General features: G+C 42.9%; 2 protein-coding genes across 3 annotated transcripts in view; one reads left to right on the top strand and one right to left on the bottom strand.

Moving 5' to 3' along the window:
- The window catches only part of Urm1 (Ubiquitin-related modifier 1), a 386,421-nt gene that overhangs the window by 325,223 nt on the left and 41,803 nt on the right, over positions 1–19,395 (top strand). The window lies entirely within an intron of this gene.
- LOC143211971 (uncharacterized) overlaps positions 1–19,395 on the bottom strand; it is a 51,167-nt gene that overhangs the window by 10,061 nt on the left and 21,711 nt on the right. Inside the window, exon 3 of the mRNA XM_076430168.1 lies at positions 13,126–13,187. Within this exon, the coding sequence (XP_076286283.1) occupies positions 13,126–13,187 (62 nt within the window). The remainder of the gene's footprint in view (positions 1–13,125; positions 13,188–19,395) is intronic.

Here is a 19,395-nt window from a genome sequence, read left to right as displayed (position 1 = left end):
TTCCAAATTGGTTTTCCTCTCGAAAACGGGGTATCAAAGGAGCAGATTTTATTCTGCGTTCCGGAACTAATTTTTGACTGTCATAATTATCAAAAAGAATTTATTTCTTTGCATATACGTTCTCGTTATTTTCAGAAAGTAATATAAAACAGGTACTTCTAGTGCTCCGAAAACAGTGGCGGCAGAATTAACAGGTTAAACAAAGTGCTCGACTCTCCACGTTTAAATGAGCTCCTAATTTCGAATTCTGAAGTTATGATTTCGCGCTGTTCTTCCAACTTTAATTATCGGTTTGATACGTAACTTTTAATTGGCCGCGCTCGGAAAGAATACTTCCAACGACCTATGTAATTCGACGAACATATGTTTCATCAGCGTCGATAACGAAAATGCGAAACCAGGAGAATAATTTCCGAGATTCTGTTTCCCCTCGCCACGTTTTCATTACGTTCCCGGGGGCGGGGGGGTTCACGGCCGCCGTCACTTCCGGCTTGATTCAGACGCAATTTCTGTATTTCGAAAATTTCGGCTTGACCCGCCGAAAATTATTTGGCATCGCTACAATGCGGCTCTATTATACGGTTACTCGCAAATGCATGCCGTGTTTCTTCGTGTCCCCCGAGCCATAACTCTTCGGAGACGCGGAACGTTGCTGGAATTTCTCCTCCGCTACCCTCTGTGCAGTCTCTTCCTTTTATACGAAAGTTCCTTTTAACTTCTTGCAGAACGCTCTGACGCACGCGAACGATTCGAGAATATCGACGAAAATCGTGGAATTCCATCGATTAACTCTTTTTTCGTCTTTTCGACCACCCACCCACCTCTCACCCCCGTCATTCTGTTACCCGCGCGTCCCCTGTTCTGCCCGTGTGCTCGAGAAATTCCTTCCCCATCCGGAGGATCGGATTGTCCTGTGAAAAAGACGATCGAAATAAAAACGCGGCTAAATTCCTTGTCTTTGTGTTGTACTCGCCCCCTCCGCCCTTTCTCTTTCTCTGTCAGTTGCTTTTTCCTTCCTTCCTTCCTTCCTTCCTTCCTTGGTCATTCATCTTTTAATCCTCCGCCGTTTTATTACTTATTCCTTTCGCGAATTGTTTAACACGCCGAACCTGCGACCATAAATGTCTCATAAAATCCACGTAATTTATTTAACCCCTTACCTCGCGATTTATCTCCCATGCTACCTCGCAAGAGTTTCTTTATCGGCGATAATACCACCATGCCGGGATACTTCTGTAGATATACCCTTGTCAACGAGTGCTCATCTTAGAAGTAGTTTAATATCCGTGCGAAAATATGTATCGCCTTTGGAAAACACGATGGTGGTAGCTGCTTATTTTTTTTAATGTGTAGACGCTGCTGAAGTTTGCATTTCTGATTAAATTGCTATTTAATTTTGAATAAATGGACATGAAGTTTTCCGTGAATGCGGGTCTAACATAATTCGGCAAGAACTATGAGAATGACGTATCGGTTCAATGCAGAGCGGCTTCGTTCAGTGTCGCATCGTTTCGTCGCGTAAATTAGGTCGCGACGACGCGACAGTTCGGGTGAACCCGACTTAACGGAGTGCATAAACGAAGCGCACGTGTCGATAGTTGTTGCACGTCCGTGTAGGCGTCGATCCACCAATCGCGGACCTCTACATATTGATACACCAAACAGGGATCGTTTATGCGCATGGGGTAGCATAATAATCGGTTAGGAGGCATTACCGGGATCAGCGCGGTGTATCATGCGCGGGATTTAGGGCAATAGTTACCATATTGCCGTTTTCCTAGCTCTTCATTTTCCGCAATCCCGTCGAGAAGACTCCCTTTAGAAATTGTCGATCACGATTTCAATTTCTTTGCAAACTTATCCCCACTAGGATTATCGGGCATAAACATATATCTGTGGAAATCGCATGGTTGAAATCATTTTCAGATTCGAATTCCAATCGTCTCGTTTCATCCAGAACATTTCCAGAATACTCTCGATTTATTTTGATTATCCTTAACTTCTTTAAGATTATGCTTAAATTCTTTTAATCCTTCCACTGTTCTGAATGTCGTCAATTCATTTTCATGGAAAACAGAATTTTTTTCGTCCAATTATCACACACATACACACGGTTTATCTTCGAGGAAGCGATTTACGGGGACGTTCGGCCGAGGTGCAGAGTTTCGAAAAACGTCGAAAAATCGGAAAGAAGTCGAGCGAAATTGATCGGAGCACCGAAAGGTTCGTTATGAACCTGTCCGTCGGCGCCGTTGGAACTTTCAAAAATTACGGTGCCCTATAAACACGGGCGCGTCGCAACAATTTCAATTCCGCGCTAGCCGGAGCGTTCATTCGAGGCGTAACGTTACTCTCGCGCATATCGTGACACGTAACGAGACACCGGAGGAATGCCGGTGTAATAACTGCGCGAAAGATCTATGCGAAGATAACTACGCTTGTAGATCGTTTTCTGGCCGCACACGCGAGCTTCGGCTAGATTGTTGCACCGTCGAAAATCCATACACGGCTCACGGGGATTAACGACGTGACCGGAAACGAATGTATACGGTGGATCTGAAAAGTGTTTGAACACTAAAGTTCCCATTCCCGAGAAACTGTCGATATTCGAGCAATCATAGTTTCGTGAAAAAAAATAGTACAATAATAAATTTGCGCTCATTTTAAAGCACGAAGCTTCTACTTTCGCGGCGAATATTAATTTTTTTTGCTAGGGTATTTTTGCATGATATAGCAAGGGGAAAAAAGAGGACGCGTTTTTGGTCGAAAATGGTCGAAACTGAATCGTCTGTGGGAGCATCAAAAAAAATTTTTCCGACCGAATCTACTACAGATTTGTAGATTGAATCTTCCCCTTTACAACGACTGCTTGAAAATTAATCTACGATTTTTTTACTGTTTTATGAAGCAAAAATGAGATATCTTATATTACAAGGATGGCAGGTACATCATTTATTGGTACATTTATAGGTACAAAATTCATTATTTTCGACGAAAAAAGTGTCTTCCGAAGTGAATGAATAATTGCCATCTAGAAAGCAGGATTTCCCTTTTCCCGCGGACCCATCGAAATGTCGTAATTCGATTTGAAAATCCGCGCATTATAAATGGTACACTTTGGGATTCAAAGCGGATCCGACTGCTTGGTAATCTGGCTCGTCCTCGCGTACGCGCATTTACGATGCGCTTGTTTTATATTCCGATCGCGAATCTCATCTCGTGTAAGCACAGGTGTACAGTAACATGTTTATACGCAGAGACGTTACGACCATCGAGCTATTTTCGGTGAACTTTCCACCTTTCTCGTTTTTGTCGACGACCTTTACCGAGAGCGCCATCTTACGTCGCCAAGCTTTTTTGCCCGCCGCGTTTTATTTAGCATTACCGGGAACAAAAACGATTCTCGATACGCGTCCCAACGCGATTCTTCACCTTTCTTACCGGCAAACACGGTTTCCACTTTATTTCTGTTACAGGAACGACGCGTGTGATCCGTTCGCCTGCTGGGAAACGATGTACAGTAGAGCCTCGCTCATTGCACGGAACGGGACCGCAATTGCATGCAAAGATCGAGGTTGTGCAAGAGAACCGATCACTTGTTCTCCACTCCTAAGTATTATGTATCCGCCACAATCCGAAACAAGTGGAACGAGATTTCCGTGCAATAAACGAGGTTGCACAGAGCGAGGTTCTACTGTAATTTCCATTTTACGCTCGTTAGAAAAATGGTGGCGTATTTAAAAATGCATTAACCCACTTGTTTCGCAGCAAAAGGAAAACGTTCCCCCTTTTTTTCCCTGTAAGAGGATTTCATTTTTCTTCCGCGTTTCCAACAAACTGGCAATTTGCCCTGCGAAACGCGACGAAAGTTGAGAATTACTACGCCGCCGGATAAAGGCTCACGCGAATTAGCAATTAAGCAATTATTTTCAGCGCTTAATTCGGAGGTCTCGAATTAAATGGACCCTTGGAGCGTCTTCGGGAATTGTAATCAATTTCGAAAGTAATTAACAACTTTCCAAGTATTCTGTCTTTGCACCCACCTGGAGATTGGACGGATTCTATTCTATCCGGAAAACCGTATTCGAGAGCATAAACATAGGGGAAAATAAAGAAGGTGCACTGGAATATATCGAAATTTTACGAGTTTTAAAGATGAAACGGTAAAAAGCAAATTCGATCTTCCCAAATTTGGGTTCACGGCCACAGGAAATATTGAATTCGCTCCTCGGCAACGGCCAGTTTCAAAAACTCAAGTTTACAAGTGAAATATTCGACGTTTCGTTCGCGCGCACGTTCGCAAATCGCGGCCGTTTTTCTTTGACCGACACCTTTCCATTTTTCACACAGTCGTTCTCCCCCTTCAAGGGAAACCCCGATTTTTCTAATTTCATCCATCGCTATGCCTCGCCCACGCTCGACTTTCTCTTTGCCTCCGCGTTTTATTTCGCCCCGTTTCTTTTAGCCTCTCGTAGTCGTTTTATTCGATTGCCGCCAATACGATTTGCGTGTTTCTCTTCCGAGAGAAAAGAAGGAGTTCTGTTATCGAGGTTTTCCGGCGTTTCTTTCGCTTTCACGGTTGCTGCGCTGCGCGCGGATATTGTTGAAATGAAAATATCCCACTATCATGCTTCCTAACATATTATCCACCGGTGATTATTCCATAATTTTTTAATCTGCGTAAGCATTTTTTAATTTAAAGAAATTGTCTATATTTTTGGACTGTGATCATTTCGTTGAAAAAAATAATACAGCAATATATGTGGACTCGTTTTCAAGTAGAAGCTTCGAGCTTTAAAATGGGTCCAAATTCATGATTAAATATTGACAATTTGTCAGGAATCGGAACTTTAGTGTTCAAACACATTTGAAATCCACCGTAGTACCTGAAAGAAATTTTCTTGGACATTTATGTTCTTCGGTAATATCTCAAACATCGCCTTTTGATTCCACGTCGTTTAATTTCGCGTTTCAGTCAGGGAGACAGTTGTCGATTTTTCGTGTCGGTTGGAACAGAAGAAATGGGAAAGAAATGCGAGCAGTGACGTCAAGGAAATTTCTGTCGCAAAAGTATAAATCAGAATTGTCGAGCGCAAGGATAAAGGCGCCAGTAAAGGACAAGAGCCAGGACAGGTCCGCGCTATCGTGAATGAAGATCTCGATCGCGTGACAGCTTTTGTTCCCATATACATACATGGAGACAAGTTTTAGGTATGGCTGCACCGAATCCGCGGCATGATTCTTGCGTGGGCCATGTTTAGGCTGGTTTGTACGCCCACGCCATGATCCCGAGGCCCCAAGGCGATTCCTTTTTAAGGTCAATGGAACGAGAACTGCGTGCCCGCAGGTGTCCAAAAATAAGAAGGCCGTAAGAAGCTACTGGACGACGCCATTTTGGGAATTCCTCCGTTGCAACCACTACAGCACCAAATCAATCCTCTAATTTGGATCGAAGAATTACAAAGTATCCGATACATTGATTTTATTAACACTAATTAACACTAGACTTTACTTACTGGGATTATTCGATCCATTGTTGCAAATATTGCTTCAAAAAATAACATTTCTGTGATACTTCTGAGGGTACTTCGTTGACTTAGGACTGAATTCATTAAATATCGGTAATTCATGAATAAGTAATTTTTCAGAATGCAAAAATTAATTTGACAGAACGCAATATGTATTTTTTAAGATGCTATATTAGTAGATTCTGCTTGAATCACTTTTTTCAAAACTTATTATATGTACCTTTAAACAACGTTCTCGCTTAAAAGAAAAGTCCACCAGTCGTGTTTCAGACTGGAGGAATGTGCTCCTATCAGTATCGCCAGAAGTGCCAGTGAAAAACCACAAGATCTCGTCTCGAGCCCTCAAGATTTCGATGACGTTCAGCATCGCCGTTCACAGGGCGGCTCTTAGCTCTTCATTCAAATTGCCTCGGTGTTATTCCAGTTTCCCGGGGAAACATCAAATATTGACCAATTAGCCGTGCTCTCCGTGCCACATCTTAAATTAGCTTCTACTCGGCGCGGCGCGCAGGGAGAAATTACATGCTCGCGAGGAACACCACGCGTTTTCGCGTAATTGGGACCCGCTGGTGGTTCTTATCGATCGAGCCGGATGATAATTCGCGTGCTGAACTAATTCGTGTCTGGCAAAAGGAGAGCCGCCGCCGCCGCTGTCGCCGTCTTGCTAGAACGTTTTCTTCGTTAGCTCGAGTGTCCTTTCGCCCCGGAAAGAAACTCGAAACGCGCGGCAACGGCGAAAGATCGGCTCGTTGCCTCTCTGAGTAAATCGCAAATGAGGCTAATGGCTGCCATTTCACGGCAGTCTGGCCCCTGTCAGCTTGGCGAAACGCGCAACAATTATGTATCCGCAGTTACGGAATCCCGAACAATTTCGTTGGAACCCAGAGTTTTTCCGGCGGCTGAAAGCGATCTCGAAAACAGTGTAATTGTGTTTACAAAATTTTTAACAAAGACGATCGAATGCATAGAATTCTAGAAGGAATAACTCAGAGTTTGTTCTTTTAGCTGTAGAAAATTTTAGTCAAATCTAGTATTTTCTTCTGTATATTTTTCTGTATTCCCTTCTCTTTTTTCGTTCAAAAATTTTCTTTTTCTCGCATTTAACGTTCATTACAAATTTCCCTTCCTCTTGAAAATCAAGATTGTCAGTACTAATAAGTTTCACTGGATTCAAATCTTCAATATTCAATCACAGTGCAGCACAGCCCCTTTCAACCCCTTTGAAACTCGCCCTCCAAAAATCGTGCCGCTTTTTGCATGTAAAAATCAGCACGCAATTAAGGCAAAAGATCTGAAGAGAGGGCTGCAGTCGCAATGATATTTTTCGCTCTACGAAAGGGTGGTAATCGCGTCGAAAGAATCAGCACAGCGGGCTGGATATCCTAAAACTAAACGCGATAATAGCGCGACCCGCGGAATTGTTCGCGGATGGAAACGAAAGCTTTTTATTCCGATAGAGAGTGTCTTCTTTTTCCGGGATTTAAAATTCGTGGGAATTTTTACAGGAGGGGGGTTGATTGGATCTGTTTCGCTATTGTACTCTGTACGGGTTTTCCGTGAGGTTTCCGTGGCCTGGGTGGATCCTTCAAGGAGGACCCTTGTCCGGGGCGTTCTCGTACGTGAATCCAATCTAAACAATGACTCGAGGTCGGAGAACGTCGGTCAGCCGCGAAGTCGACCTTAAATGGTCACATTCTGGTGTGGCTAGGTGCGACGTGCCACTCGGACCACGTAATTTCTGCCGCGTTTCGGTCATTCGTGTTCTCGTCGCCACGAATTGGATCGCCGTGGGACTAATGGCGTTTCGTGGCGACACGCGAAATAACTTTTGATCAACGGGCATGACGAGACATCCTATCGGTTCTACGATATTGCTCGTGCTACACCGACGTCCGTAATTATACCGCCGAGCACGGTCAAAGAAGTCTCCCACACACGCACACGAGCGCGCCCGCCCGCCCGCCCGTCCCACACACGGCGAACAATCTCGTAATTGACAATCCCAATGCGACGAATTTTCAATACGAGCCTTTTGTCGCTTTTAAAATCCGGTTTATTTGGGTACGCCAAGCAAATTCGAACAGCGGTCCCAAAATTTCAAAATTGTTTTAAATATACTAATATTCACATAGAATATATGCTTTTTCTCTTTTTTTTTAAGCATTTCAGATCTCAACTGAGATCTATTTCTGCTGCACTGAAGTAAATTACCGTATATACATATTCATACAGTCATAGTTTACATAAAATGAGAAAACAAACTTTAATATTGGGTCGGGCAACTAATATTTCTAAGCTTAAGGGTAATTGAAGTTTAATTTTATGCAGTTGATGAATTAGCTTAGATCGCTGTAAACCAAAGAGGCTACATTGCCAAACAATATGATAATCATATTATGATTCATATTACGATTGATACTACTGGGTAATTGGAATTGATAATGTTGAGGCACTACAGTATTTTCTCGTTCGTTGCGAATAATGTAGTATTCGCTCGTTGCGACGTGCCTACCCACTCCACTGCCTGTCAACGCCGAGTCGGCCGAGTCGCTCCGTACGGCGGCGACGACTGTCCGCGCGTCTCTTTCTTTCCTATACGCTCTTCTTCGTTGCGTTCGAAACTTTCATCGTCGATTAAACCACTAAATATTGGACAAATTATATCGTGTTTGGTATCATTTTAATCAGAAAAATGCCAGAAATGTGTTAGTGAAAGTCCCATAAAAGCCTAATAGAAAATGAACAATTCCATCACTGCCATTACTACATTGTAAGAACTCACGGGCCTTTAAATTGTGCCGGCGACGGCGACACGCTTCGGTCACCCGATCCGTATTTCATTCTGTCCTTCTCTATGTTCGGCTCCCTATTGAAGTCTCGCTCGGCGCGCTCGGCGTGTATCTGGACGCAGTCATAAATCACAAAACAGTTCAGTATTCGCTCGTTGCGAACTCAAACCCCCGGCAGTTTCGCAACGAACGAGAAAATACTGTACAGGCTTCATGGAATGTATGTTGAAATAAAATTGTGTCGAGGCTCTACATTTTAAAATGAGTTAAATTTAACGTTGTCCGATTCGTCTCTACAAAATTGTAGATTATAAGTACAGTAAATTCTCTATAAACGCGAAAATCTTTCAACGATAAACGCGACAAAAATATCCCCTCCAAACTAATACACTGACTCGGCTCGGTATATCGGTGTGAACCACTACAAACGCGACGCGGAGAGTCGCAGTCGTCGGCACAGTTCAAACGCGCCCGTGAGTCATCATAACGTTACACCACAGTCAAACTTCTTCATTTTCCATGATTCTGTTATGGGATTTTCACTACCTTATTTCTAGCATTTTTCTGATTAAACTGATACCAAACACGATATAATTTAAGCAGAATTTAGTGGTTTAATTGACGATGAAAGTTTCGAGCGCAAGGAAGGACAGCGTATGTGAAAGAAAGAGACGCAGAGTCGCAGCGCGCCGGCACAGTTCAAACGCCCGTGAGTCATCATAACGTTACACCAACAGTCAAACTTCTTCATTTTCCATGATTCTGTTATGGGACTTTCACTACCTTATTTCTGGCATTTTTCTGATTAAAATGATACCAAACACGATATAATTTGAAAGAATTTAGTGGTTTAATTGACGGTACGTACATATGAAGTGACTTTAGAACATGAAAAAGAAAGAGAAATTGCGATCTCGACGCTATGCAAAGATTAAAAAACGAGAAAAATTACTTTATAAAATATGCTGAACTGTTTTATATTTTTATTATATTATTTTTTTGTCATTACACATTGGTTTACTTCATATCCTCATTACGGCACTGGTTGTTGTATCGCCTAAAAACAGAATGTTGTGAGGGCCAAGCGTTACGGTGGTCATAAAGTAACTAAACTTTCGACGGTAATGTCGGGATTAACGGTAAAACCTATTAAAAAGATTGCCGCGCGGAGTGCCAGATGTTTAACGTTCGGTTTCGCAAATATAAAGACGCGATGAACTATGACCGATCATGTCGCAAAACCGAACACCGTGTCAAGTCACGCGCGTCGCTCGCTCCATTACAATTTTTTGATAAGAAACAAAATTAAATAAATCTTGAATAAATCTTAAGTACATTACTTAAAACAGTTCAAAAACTACAAAAAGTGTGTCTTTTCCTGATGCATGCAAACGCTCCGATTCGATAGTTTTCCTTCGATGGTATTTAAACTGCAAGGAAGGATAGCGCGTATAGAAAAGAAAGAGACGCGGAGAGTCGAAGTCGCCGGCACAGTTCAAAGGCCCGCGCGTGGTCTCGCTTTACACGCGCTGTCCTTCTCTACGTTCGGCTCGGCCTTTGAAGCTCGAAAAAAGTAGGACCACGATCGAAAAACGAGACAAAATCCCCCCGGTGCGTTCGCGTTTATAGAGAATTTACTGTACTCGGATTTATTAAATTAATTATATGCGAAACGTGGAATGGAAGATTTAGTCCATTGTGTCTTTTCTTTATTGTATACGTTCATTTTAACATTCTCTGATCATTGCACATTGTACATGAGCAGATATATTGTATTTTTTTTAAAAATGATATACATGAAAGCATAAACAACCCAATGAAAAGATAATTACTCTATCACAGACCGCGTTCGCGGAAGACCGTTCTTTCCATCAGGCTGGCAGGAAAGCTCGAACCGTCGAATCTCCGTGAAAGCTTTCAGAGAAACGGCGCGCGGTGACGGAAGATCATTAAGTCGGCCGCTCAAAAGACGTTTGAAAAAGGCTCCGGCCGAAATCATTCCTTCCGCCGAGCCGAAAAAATAAAGGCTCCGTCGCGTTGGGATCGCTGACACATTCCGAACGCGAGAGGCCCCCGTTTCCTCGGGAAAATCGTTCGCGCGTTTAAAGAATTTCAGTGCGAGCAAGCGCCACACGCCGGACGGTTCTCTTTTTCCGTCGCGCCGCGTCAACTTTTTCCTCGTGGAAATCGTCGGCGAACAAACCGGCGATTTCAAATCCCCGTGTCGCCGAACATCCTCTTTTCTCTCCATTTTTCCCTCCCCGGATCCCCGGCGAGGGGTGTCTACCCTGACGTTCTCGAAAAATCAAATTTCTCCCACAATTTATTTATTTTATACTCCCACACTAACGCGAATAAACCTTTGGTAAAATTCCGACGTTGCTGGCTTGTTGCCGACATTTTTTTATAATTAATTTGTAAAGTATCAACGCTGAATGCAATAGATTCATTTCATTCTTCAGTCATTGAACCAACTAGTAAAGAAACTGATTTCTTCCAAAAATACTTCAATTTTATATCCGTGATGGTTCTTCGCGCAAATACGAATTTGCATAAAAATCGATAAATTCGTTCGGACTTTCTCTCGCAGGCAACTATAATAGTTGACTTACTGCAAACTTTCGAGAATCGTAATAATCTCGGCTACAATCAGTACGGTGCCGTAAAAAAACGTGTTCGCTCTGTTGAAACAGGAAGAGTAATTTTGTCTGGCAAATTCCGAAAAATGGAATAATCTTTCGAACATCAAAGTAGGAAGAGCACTTAAAGCGGAACGAACCGAGAGAGCTCGGTGGCGGTCCGATTATGCGCGCGGAAATACTCGCGGAAATTATGATGGCCGGGGAAAAGCCGAAGCTGTTAAACGCCGATGAAAAGCGATTTCCGAAGCTCGAACGAATTGCCCGAGTCGAATACGCCCTCTGATTAGTCCTTTCTGAGCTGCTTACACCGCGGAAAGTCGATTTAGAGGATCGCAGAGTGTCTTTCAGGATGCTTGATTATGGTTTTAATACTCGCAGCTATTTTGCGGAGCCCGATACTATTTGTAGCAAGCAAGCTGCTTCCGAAACTCTTGATCGTACATATTTTGAATACTCCCGGCTATTTTATTAACCTCGATGATAATTATAAACAGACTGCGGATTTGAAAATAAAATTTTTCTGCATCAACCCCGAGAAACAGAAGCCGGATAAGAGGTTCTCTTTAATAATTTCAATACATTTGAGAACATAATTTTCTTTGATCATACTATTTTAAATTTCAGGAGCTCGATTTTAATGCATAAAATATACGAAACGGGAAAAACATCAGAAAATTTTACCGTTACATTACTTTCGACCTTTTAAGATGATTAAAAAAGAAGAGACTTTTCCACTAATTGCATCAGCTGCATGATATTGATTTCTTTTTTAAATACGTCTAATTAGTCAGGACTAACGCAACAGTATTTTTAAATTCTTCAAATTTTCCTCTATTTCGCGATTTATGAACTCGTTTTTTTCATGCAGAAAATATGTACAAGAACTAAAGAATTTGGTAAGAACACTACTAGATTTATAGATCGTGAAGATTTCTTACACAGGGAAGACTATAGGGGAACAGTGATTCACACGAAACAGAACACCTTCTCTTTTTGTGTCCCGGAAATTTGATTCTTGTCTTCGTACAGAAGTGGTCCTCACCAAAATGATAAAGTGGTTCATACCACTTGTCCCATGATTTAGACACTTGCGACGTTTTTTACTGATTTATCGATGAAAAATTTTATTTGAAAGTTATTTCCAAAGCCTGATCTTGCTGATTTGTTCATCATCGATCTTTCTTCGATGTTCATCAACGGTTTCTCGTTGATAGATTGAATACCCGACGCTGCATTGAATCGAATCGCATCTGTTGCGCCGCGGAGTCTGCACGTTTTTTAATCAAGTAGATACGTGCTAGGTTTGCGCTCGGGATTCTCGCACGAGTCGTAAAATATTCGCTATTGATCGGTGTCGGTGGCGGCGACGCCGCGGAAAAGAGCGAAATTCGCGCGAAGTAAACAATCGCGGGTGGCGCGAGAGCCGAAGCTCTCGGCGACCATAAAGAGGACCGAAAGCGAGAATAAAAGTGTGCAATTAATGGACAGTCGAGCCAAGCTATTCCGAATCCTTATTATCTCCGCTTGTACTCGTCCTCGGGTGTTATTAACAGCGGTGCAATTCCAGCGAGGAGGTGGCGGGCAACTTTCCAGCGGGCCGGGGCTCTTAAAAACGACACTTAAATCCTGTTTCGCGCCACCGATAAAGCTCTCGTACAGGCCACCGATCCACTTAATTGTCTACGTATCCGTGATATTTTAAACGAACACGCCGGCCGAGTGATTCATATCGCCGGGGACACGGCCCGACGAAAACTGAATGTTAATAAAACAGTAAAACGGGCCGAATAAAAAGCGAAACGAAACTACGTGTGTCTGTCACGACACGCGTCACGTTCTCCTCGGCTCGTTGTTCTTTTATGCCCCGCTCTCGCTATACGATTCCCGGCGCTTGTTCGTTCTCGCCCTTCATTTTTAATCGCGCGTCACTTAATTAAAAATTATACACGATTGCGCCCGAAAGTATTTTCACACGAGGTGTTGCTGAAATCGTAGCACGAGCGAAAGTAATTCTACGTGCACGCACACCAAAATTATAGAGGGTATATTGTATACACAGATTTTTTAAACGATTTTTGGATCGAGTTATACGGCAACTTCAATTGCTACGTTCACGATGTTAGAATTAAGGGAAGGCTCGAGAGCATTAAAATCTTGACCACGTACCTTGTCACCCTTTGCGTTGCGCCCCCGAGAACGGACCCTTCTTCCTTCAAACTAGGATAAATCTGAAACAAAAACAGACAATTTTTATTTCACTCTTTCATTCTCCCTCTCTACATCTTGGGTCTGGGGGGTCTGTAAGAATCTGTCAACGATAAAAGAAGACAGTGGATTTTCCACTATTCTAAACGTATGAAAGACTTTTCGAGAAGCGCGGTGTCTCTGGTCGCTCGTTTAAATCTCCCGGCGGATGCTCGCCGTTCAAGACCACCGGAAACCCGCGTAATTTTCTTCCGTGTCGTTGCGTTTGAAATATTCTCCGCTGGCATCAGCTTCTTCAACCTTTTCCCATTTGCCGGCCGAGATTACACGGGCATATCGGTTCTAACCGACGCGATCGGTCTCTTAAAGATGGCAGGGCCGAACCTAGACAAGTCATTAACTACCTAGACGGTGGGGCGTGTCCAACCTATGGGAAATCCTCAGCCAATTTCGTATAGACGAACGACCCTGAGGAAGGATCGATGCGAGCTAATCCACGATTGGATCGTTGGGCTGCTGGGACCGTTTCGGGGCCCAAAATGTCAGCCATTTTTCAATGACTCGGTCCGATGTCGAATGGTTTAGATCTTTCAACTACTGTTACTTTCTGGAGGCAATTGTTGCGAACATTGCAAGCCGTAATCATTTTCATAAATTGTATAGAGAAGTGTCATGTTAACTAGTTGAAATCAAAAATTGTGTGTAATATATCATCTTTAACAAAAGTTACTTTAAAAGGGACGTAACAATTTTCATCAATCATCATCACATTCGCAGAAGAATAGCCTCTTTATTTTTGAAAATCCTGCGAAACAAATATGCCAAAAGAAGTAGAAATGAAATTGGAATAGTACAAATAAATATTGCTGAAGTTGGCTCGTCGGTGAATATTTGAAAAAATTTCGCTGCGGAATGATCGCAAGGCGAACGAGGGATGAATGAACGTCGGAACGAGGGGATGAAACACCGTGGAAATGATAGTCACTGGCCGATTCCGCAGGACGCTCGAATTTCGCGACAGCCACGCGGGTCCACTTTAAAATTTAAATTATCTGTGTCCGTCCGTCAATGCCACCTGTAAGTCCAATTTAATTTGTACGTGTGCCGGGGGGGATCCGAGCGGCGTACCGGCCGCTGGTGGATTTAATTTTTCATGTTTGTTAGGGGGACGGCCGACCGGCACGCGTGAAGGAATCAATTTTTCTGGGACAATACTTGGAATTATATTCATACAGTCCATGGCCGTACCAATCCCGGCCGCTGAATATTTCAAAGTTCCCAGACCGCGGCCAATAACCGTATCTTTTACGCAACGTCGACGGTGAACTATCGAACTGCTTTTTGTCTTTATGGCGGCCGATCAACTTTATGATCGGCTTCGAATACCCGGCCATCCTCTCCTCTGATGCGCTCCTGCCGCCAATGTTAATAAACGAGATCGCTCCGCACCGTTCCATCAACGACGCTTTTGTTTATCGTGAACTTCTTCATTTCGCTTAAATTTGCAAAATCTGTTACAGTATTTTATCGATAAATGTCGCAAATGCCTGGCCGATAATTGTCCCAGAACTATCCCCACTTAGAAGCTCGGGAGGCCTCGGTCTGCTGAACTTAAAATTTTCTTTATGGCACGAACATTCGTAAAAACTATTACCTCCGGATTTTTTTTCAACCGGTCGCGTGAGTTTCCCGTTAACGTAAACAGCGAGACCCGCCGTCCCTTCGGATCTCCGAGATAGAAACATTAACTCCGCGGTTAGAGAGCGCCGCGAAACCGCGTGTACAGGAAGCAGAACATAGTTGCGTCTGATCCCCGACGGTCTTGTCCAAGGATTGCGCAATCACCGGGCACACGTAGCCGGTGCGAGTTGCATAATTCCCTTTTGTGTGTTCGCGAGCACGAAAACGCTGTTACACACGCGGACCGTAGAGCCTGGCTTCGAGCTCGCGTCGATCTCGACAGGATTTCAGCGTCCTCGCGATCGACCTTTAAACCATTTTCACCTTCGATTACGCTGCGAGAAACGTGACTGTTCTCTCTTCCTAGTCGGGGCGCAGAGGACCCTCACGGCGAGGCGAAACTCTGCCGTTCCTAGAAAACCAATTTTCTAAAGCCGAATTTACAGCTTTCCACTTTGGACGATCATCGGGGGATTATTCGGTCGCCGTGTGCAAGGATCGAAGGTTAGAAAGGGATGGAAAACGATGCTTCGACGTTTAATCCGCCGCCATGATTAGACAGCGGAGACATTTATGTAAAATATAAATTCCGTAAGCTAATTGTCAGAAAATTCGTTAAAAATAATGTTCTTCGCTAGTTCCTTCTAGTCATAAATTTATCAAATCCGCAGTTTAACAATGAAAAATAATTCTACTCCTGAGAAACGTTAAAAAAAACGACCGAACTTGGAAATCTGAACATCGACAGTTTTATCTCCGATTTAGTAAGGTTATCGGGAGTCCCGAGCGCCGCCATCTTGAAGTCGTCGAAGGAAGTCTTTCCTGTTGATGCGAAGTATGGCACGGCTCGAGATTTCCCGCAATTATTGCTTAATTGGATGAGATATACGTCGCTGTTACGTCGATTTTGATTCGCGAGAACCGATGAACAGATAGCGAACGGAATAATGGAATTTGATCGAATACAGTGAAGACATGGTACTTTTTCATTTCCAGTAGTATTTTTTAAATGGTCGAAGGACTGGAGAACGCTCCGACAGAGGAACTAACAAATTTTTTATCGAGTTCTCCAATTTTTCCACAAAAAGCCCACGTTACATCTTAAACCTAAAGCTACGTCCATATTGAAAGCACCGTGTCGTTAGCTGGAGAAACAGGACGACGTCGAAGCGATTCCGGAAGCGCAAGAATTTTTATCGACACACCCGCGCAAACATAATCGCTGGACCCGTTGCACGAATCGTACCCGTTGAATCGTACACGTGTCGTTCCGGAGAGCACGGTTTACATTGCAAATTCGTCGGGAAAGTTGTCGTCGGCGACACGTTGCACGTAGCCGGGGGCAAAAGTTGTTCCGCCGATTAAATTACCGCACCGGTTTCCATTGCGGATTACAGACATTGTTTTGATTCATTTCCCGGGATTCTCATTGTTCCGGTGCTCGTTGGGTTCGATCGGTTTTCCAGGGAACGAAACAAACGCTATTATCTTTCTTTCAGAACATTAAACCATTAGAAGCACGAATGAATTCGTGCCTTTCTTCGCGAATCTGCTGATTATTCGCAAGCATAATCTCCATCGCGTGTATCTATTCCATCTTGTAAATCTTGTACAATGTTAATGATAAAAAATTATGATGATTGAAAAGAACTTACTTGTATTGATACGATCCTTCTCTTTTTGTGATTATTATTTTTTTTTTAAATGAGCAAGCCTCTCTCAAATATAGCATTAAAATTCCTCTGAATCCGCGTACGTTCCTTAGGACGAAGATTCACTTAATGAATCAATTACTGATTCGAAATCCATCGACATTTGCTTAGAGCAGTGCTGGGCACATTTGCCTCAATCGAGACAAAATTGTCCCCACCGTCACGCTCACTATCCCTCTCCAGTAGCCGTTGCCATGGAGAAAGGACGCGCTTGTACATACGGTGGGGTAAGACGCGTGACACCACTATAATTATAAGGGGTTAGTTACTCCGAAGTTTAATAATTTTAACCCGGCGTTGGTAAGGTGGGAAAATGTATCTTAAGTGGTAAGGTGGGGTCTCACAGACCCACCGAAATAATATATTTTTTCATAAATATAAGATTAGGTATTGCTTAAGAGGCTTGTAATTTATCAGAGTAAAAACGCAGATCCGCGAAATTACATTTTTATTGTTCAAAAATACTTTACAACTGTCACCCGTTGTTACAATGTTACAATCAATCTAAAATCTCTGGGGTCTGTGAGACCCCACCTAACTAACGCCGGGTTAACGAAATTCTTAACAAATAAATGGCACGTCGACCACGTTATTTTAGCCAGTTCCGACAAGCATTGTCGAAATAAATTCAGCTCGGTGCCAGGGATCCGGGGTAATAACTCGGGCTGGCATTTCGGTCACGGAGAAAAGAATTCAGCGTGATGTCGTCGAATGCGGGATATAATAAGGTCGAGGTAATAACCAGTCGGGAAAGGTGTCGCGAAGAGAGGGCAATAAAATGGCGGGCGACATAGCGCCGGATTAACGTGGGACGTTTACGTTCGATGATCGTCGAACGGTGGTTTTACTCGTTTTTCCGGGGGACGCGCGCCATTGTACCTAGCGCGATGATCCTCCGCGACCGGAAGCTGAATTTTCCCTCCTTTTCAAGCGTTATTCCACGTTTCACTTAGTGCTGTGCTGCACAATTTCAAGAGAACTGACAGTATTTCCAACAGCCCGATAGAGCCGAAGTTCTGCAAGCGGCGCGGCGCGGGAAAAGTACTTACACGACAGAATGCTCAAAAGCGATAAGTCCCTCCACCATAAAACTTTATTATTTACTGGGGAGCGTGTAGAAATTTCGAAGGACGTGGGAACTCCGTGCTGTAAAATTTTCATAGAATGCCAGCTAGACGTTCCTCGATCATCCGAGTTTGCCCTTTAACATTCGAAGGAACGTGCAAACAAGGTGTACTCTTATTAAACATCGATGCGGCTTGCGAAACAGGATGAGAAAGGTTCGATGTGTTTAATCGGTGTTCAACTAGTGTTGCATACATTCTGCTGGTATTTGAGTGTTGGGAACAGGTAAGGTTTAGACTAAGGGTGAAACTACCCTCTTTCTGTTAGTATACGAAGGCTCCACGATCTTTTTTAGATTGCGATGCTGTATAAAATTGAGCATGTTCTACTTACATACTTGAATTATTGTGCACATTGAAGTAAAATATTGTTCAATATTAATTTAATATTAACAATCAACAAACAACATGTCTATTATCATCCCAGAAACATGTCTGTTTCGGATTTAAACAAAAATTCATGGTTAATCCTGCACGAGTGATAAATTAAGAAATAATTGCGCCTTGTCACATAGAACAGCTTACGTCGAGTTTGCAAACGCAACAAATTTGAATAAAATTGCCGCGTTAAATTACGAATAAAACTCGGACTTACACAAGTGTAAATTGCGAGAACAACGAGATTTTCTCGAATGAAAATAGAAGCCCGCGAACGCGGCAGCGTTACAAAACCGAAAGAGATAACATCGTTGAGACGTGTTCGAGGAATTTGTTTGCTTATGAAAAAAAGGCACACACCGTTTCTGCACACCGTCAGCGAGGAACGTACCACGAGACAGTAGTTACATCGTTCGTCTGTAATGTTTAACCTGCGACAAGAAGCCGACGTTCTCGGACGCTGCGTTTAGTGGCAATAAAGGCGCCTAAGCAGCTTAAATCAATCTCGCGTATTACGACCGGCTCGGTAATCATTAACGCTTTACGTTCTTCCGTGTTGGCGAACCATTCACCGTGTTTCCACGGAAAGTTACAATGGAACTTTCACCGGCTATTAATAATACAACGACGTGGGCTGATCGAGGGACCCCTTACATCGGCATCGTCTGCACTTTACACCTTTCGGTAACGATTCAATTACCCATCCGTGCTGGGAGCGCTCTATGTCTCGATCAAAGGTCCCGTGTAATGCACGGTGCTGCGAGCAGACGATCCACCGTGGTCCCACAAAATCGGGAATTCAAATACACCAGGACTTTTGATTAATCCCATTGCGGATCCTCGCAGTGGAACGAGTAATAAAATAACTATGGACAAATTATTCGAGCTGCGTCCAATGATAATGAAGAATTTTCTTGCAATTTTATTTTCAGTAGTAATTTGATTAATTAGATGCTATTGGTAAATATTATTTATTTCCCCATTGTTTAAGCCAAAATAAACATTTCTTACTGCAACGAATTGCAACAAACTGCAGTGAAATAGAAATTAATTTTTTTCCTATTATGTTCAGTAGGTCGAGAATAATATAATAGTATGTTTAAATTTCTCTATTTTAAATTATAATACACCAACCATTTCATAAATGCATAAAATCCGCAGTCTAATCATCGTTAAGTTAAATAATTGCAATATAATTTTCAGGTGGCGCGCTCGCACAAGAACAAAGTAACACCCTTCGATATTATCGTTCAGTAGAACTTTCAATAAATTCCTCTTCGAAAAATACCATCGGCCGTCGCAATAGTTTCGCCGAAACATCAGTTGCTCTATTAATT

This window comes from Lasioglossum baleicum, chromosome 9 (assembly GCF_051020765.1).
Source record: "Lasioglossum baleicum chromosome 9, iyLasBale1, whole genome shotgun sequence".
Lineage (NCBI taxonomy): Eukaryota > Metazoa > Arthropoda > Insecta > Hymenoptera > Halictidae > Lasioglossum > Lasioglossum baleicum.
This window is presented reverse-complemented; position numbering and strand designations above follow the sequence as displayed.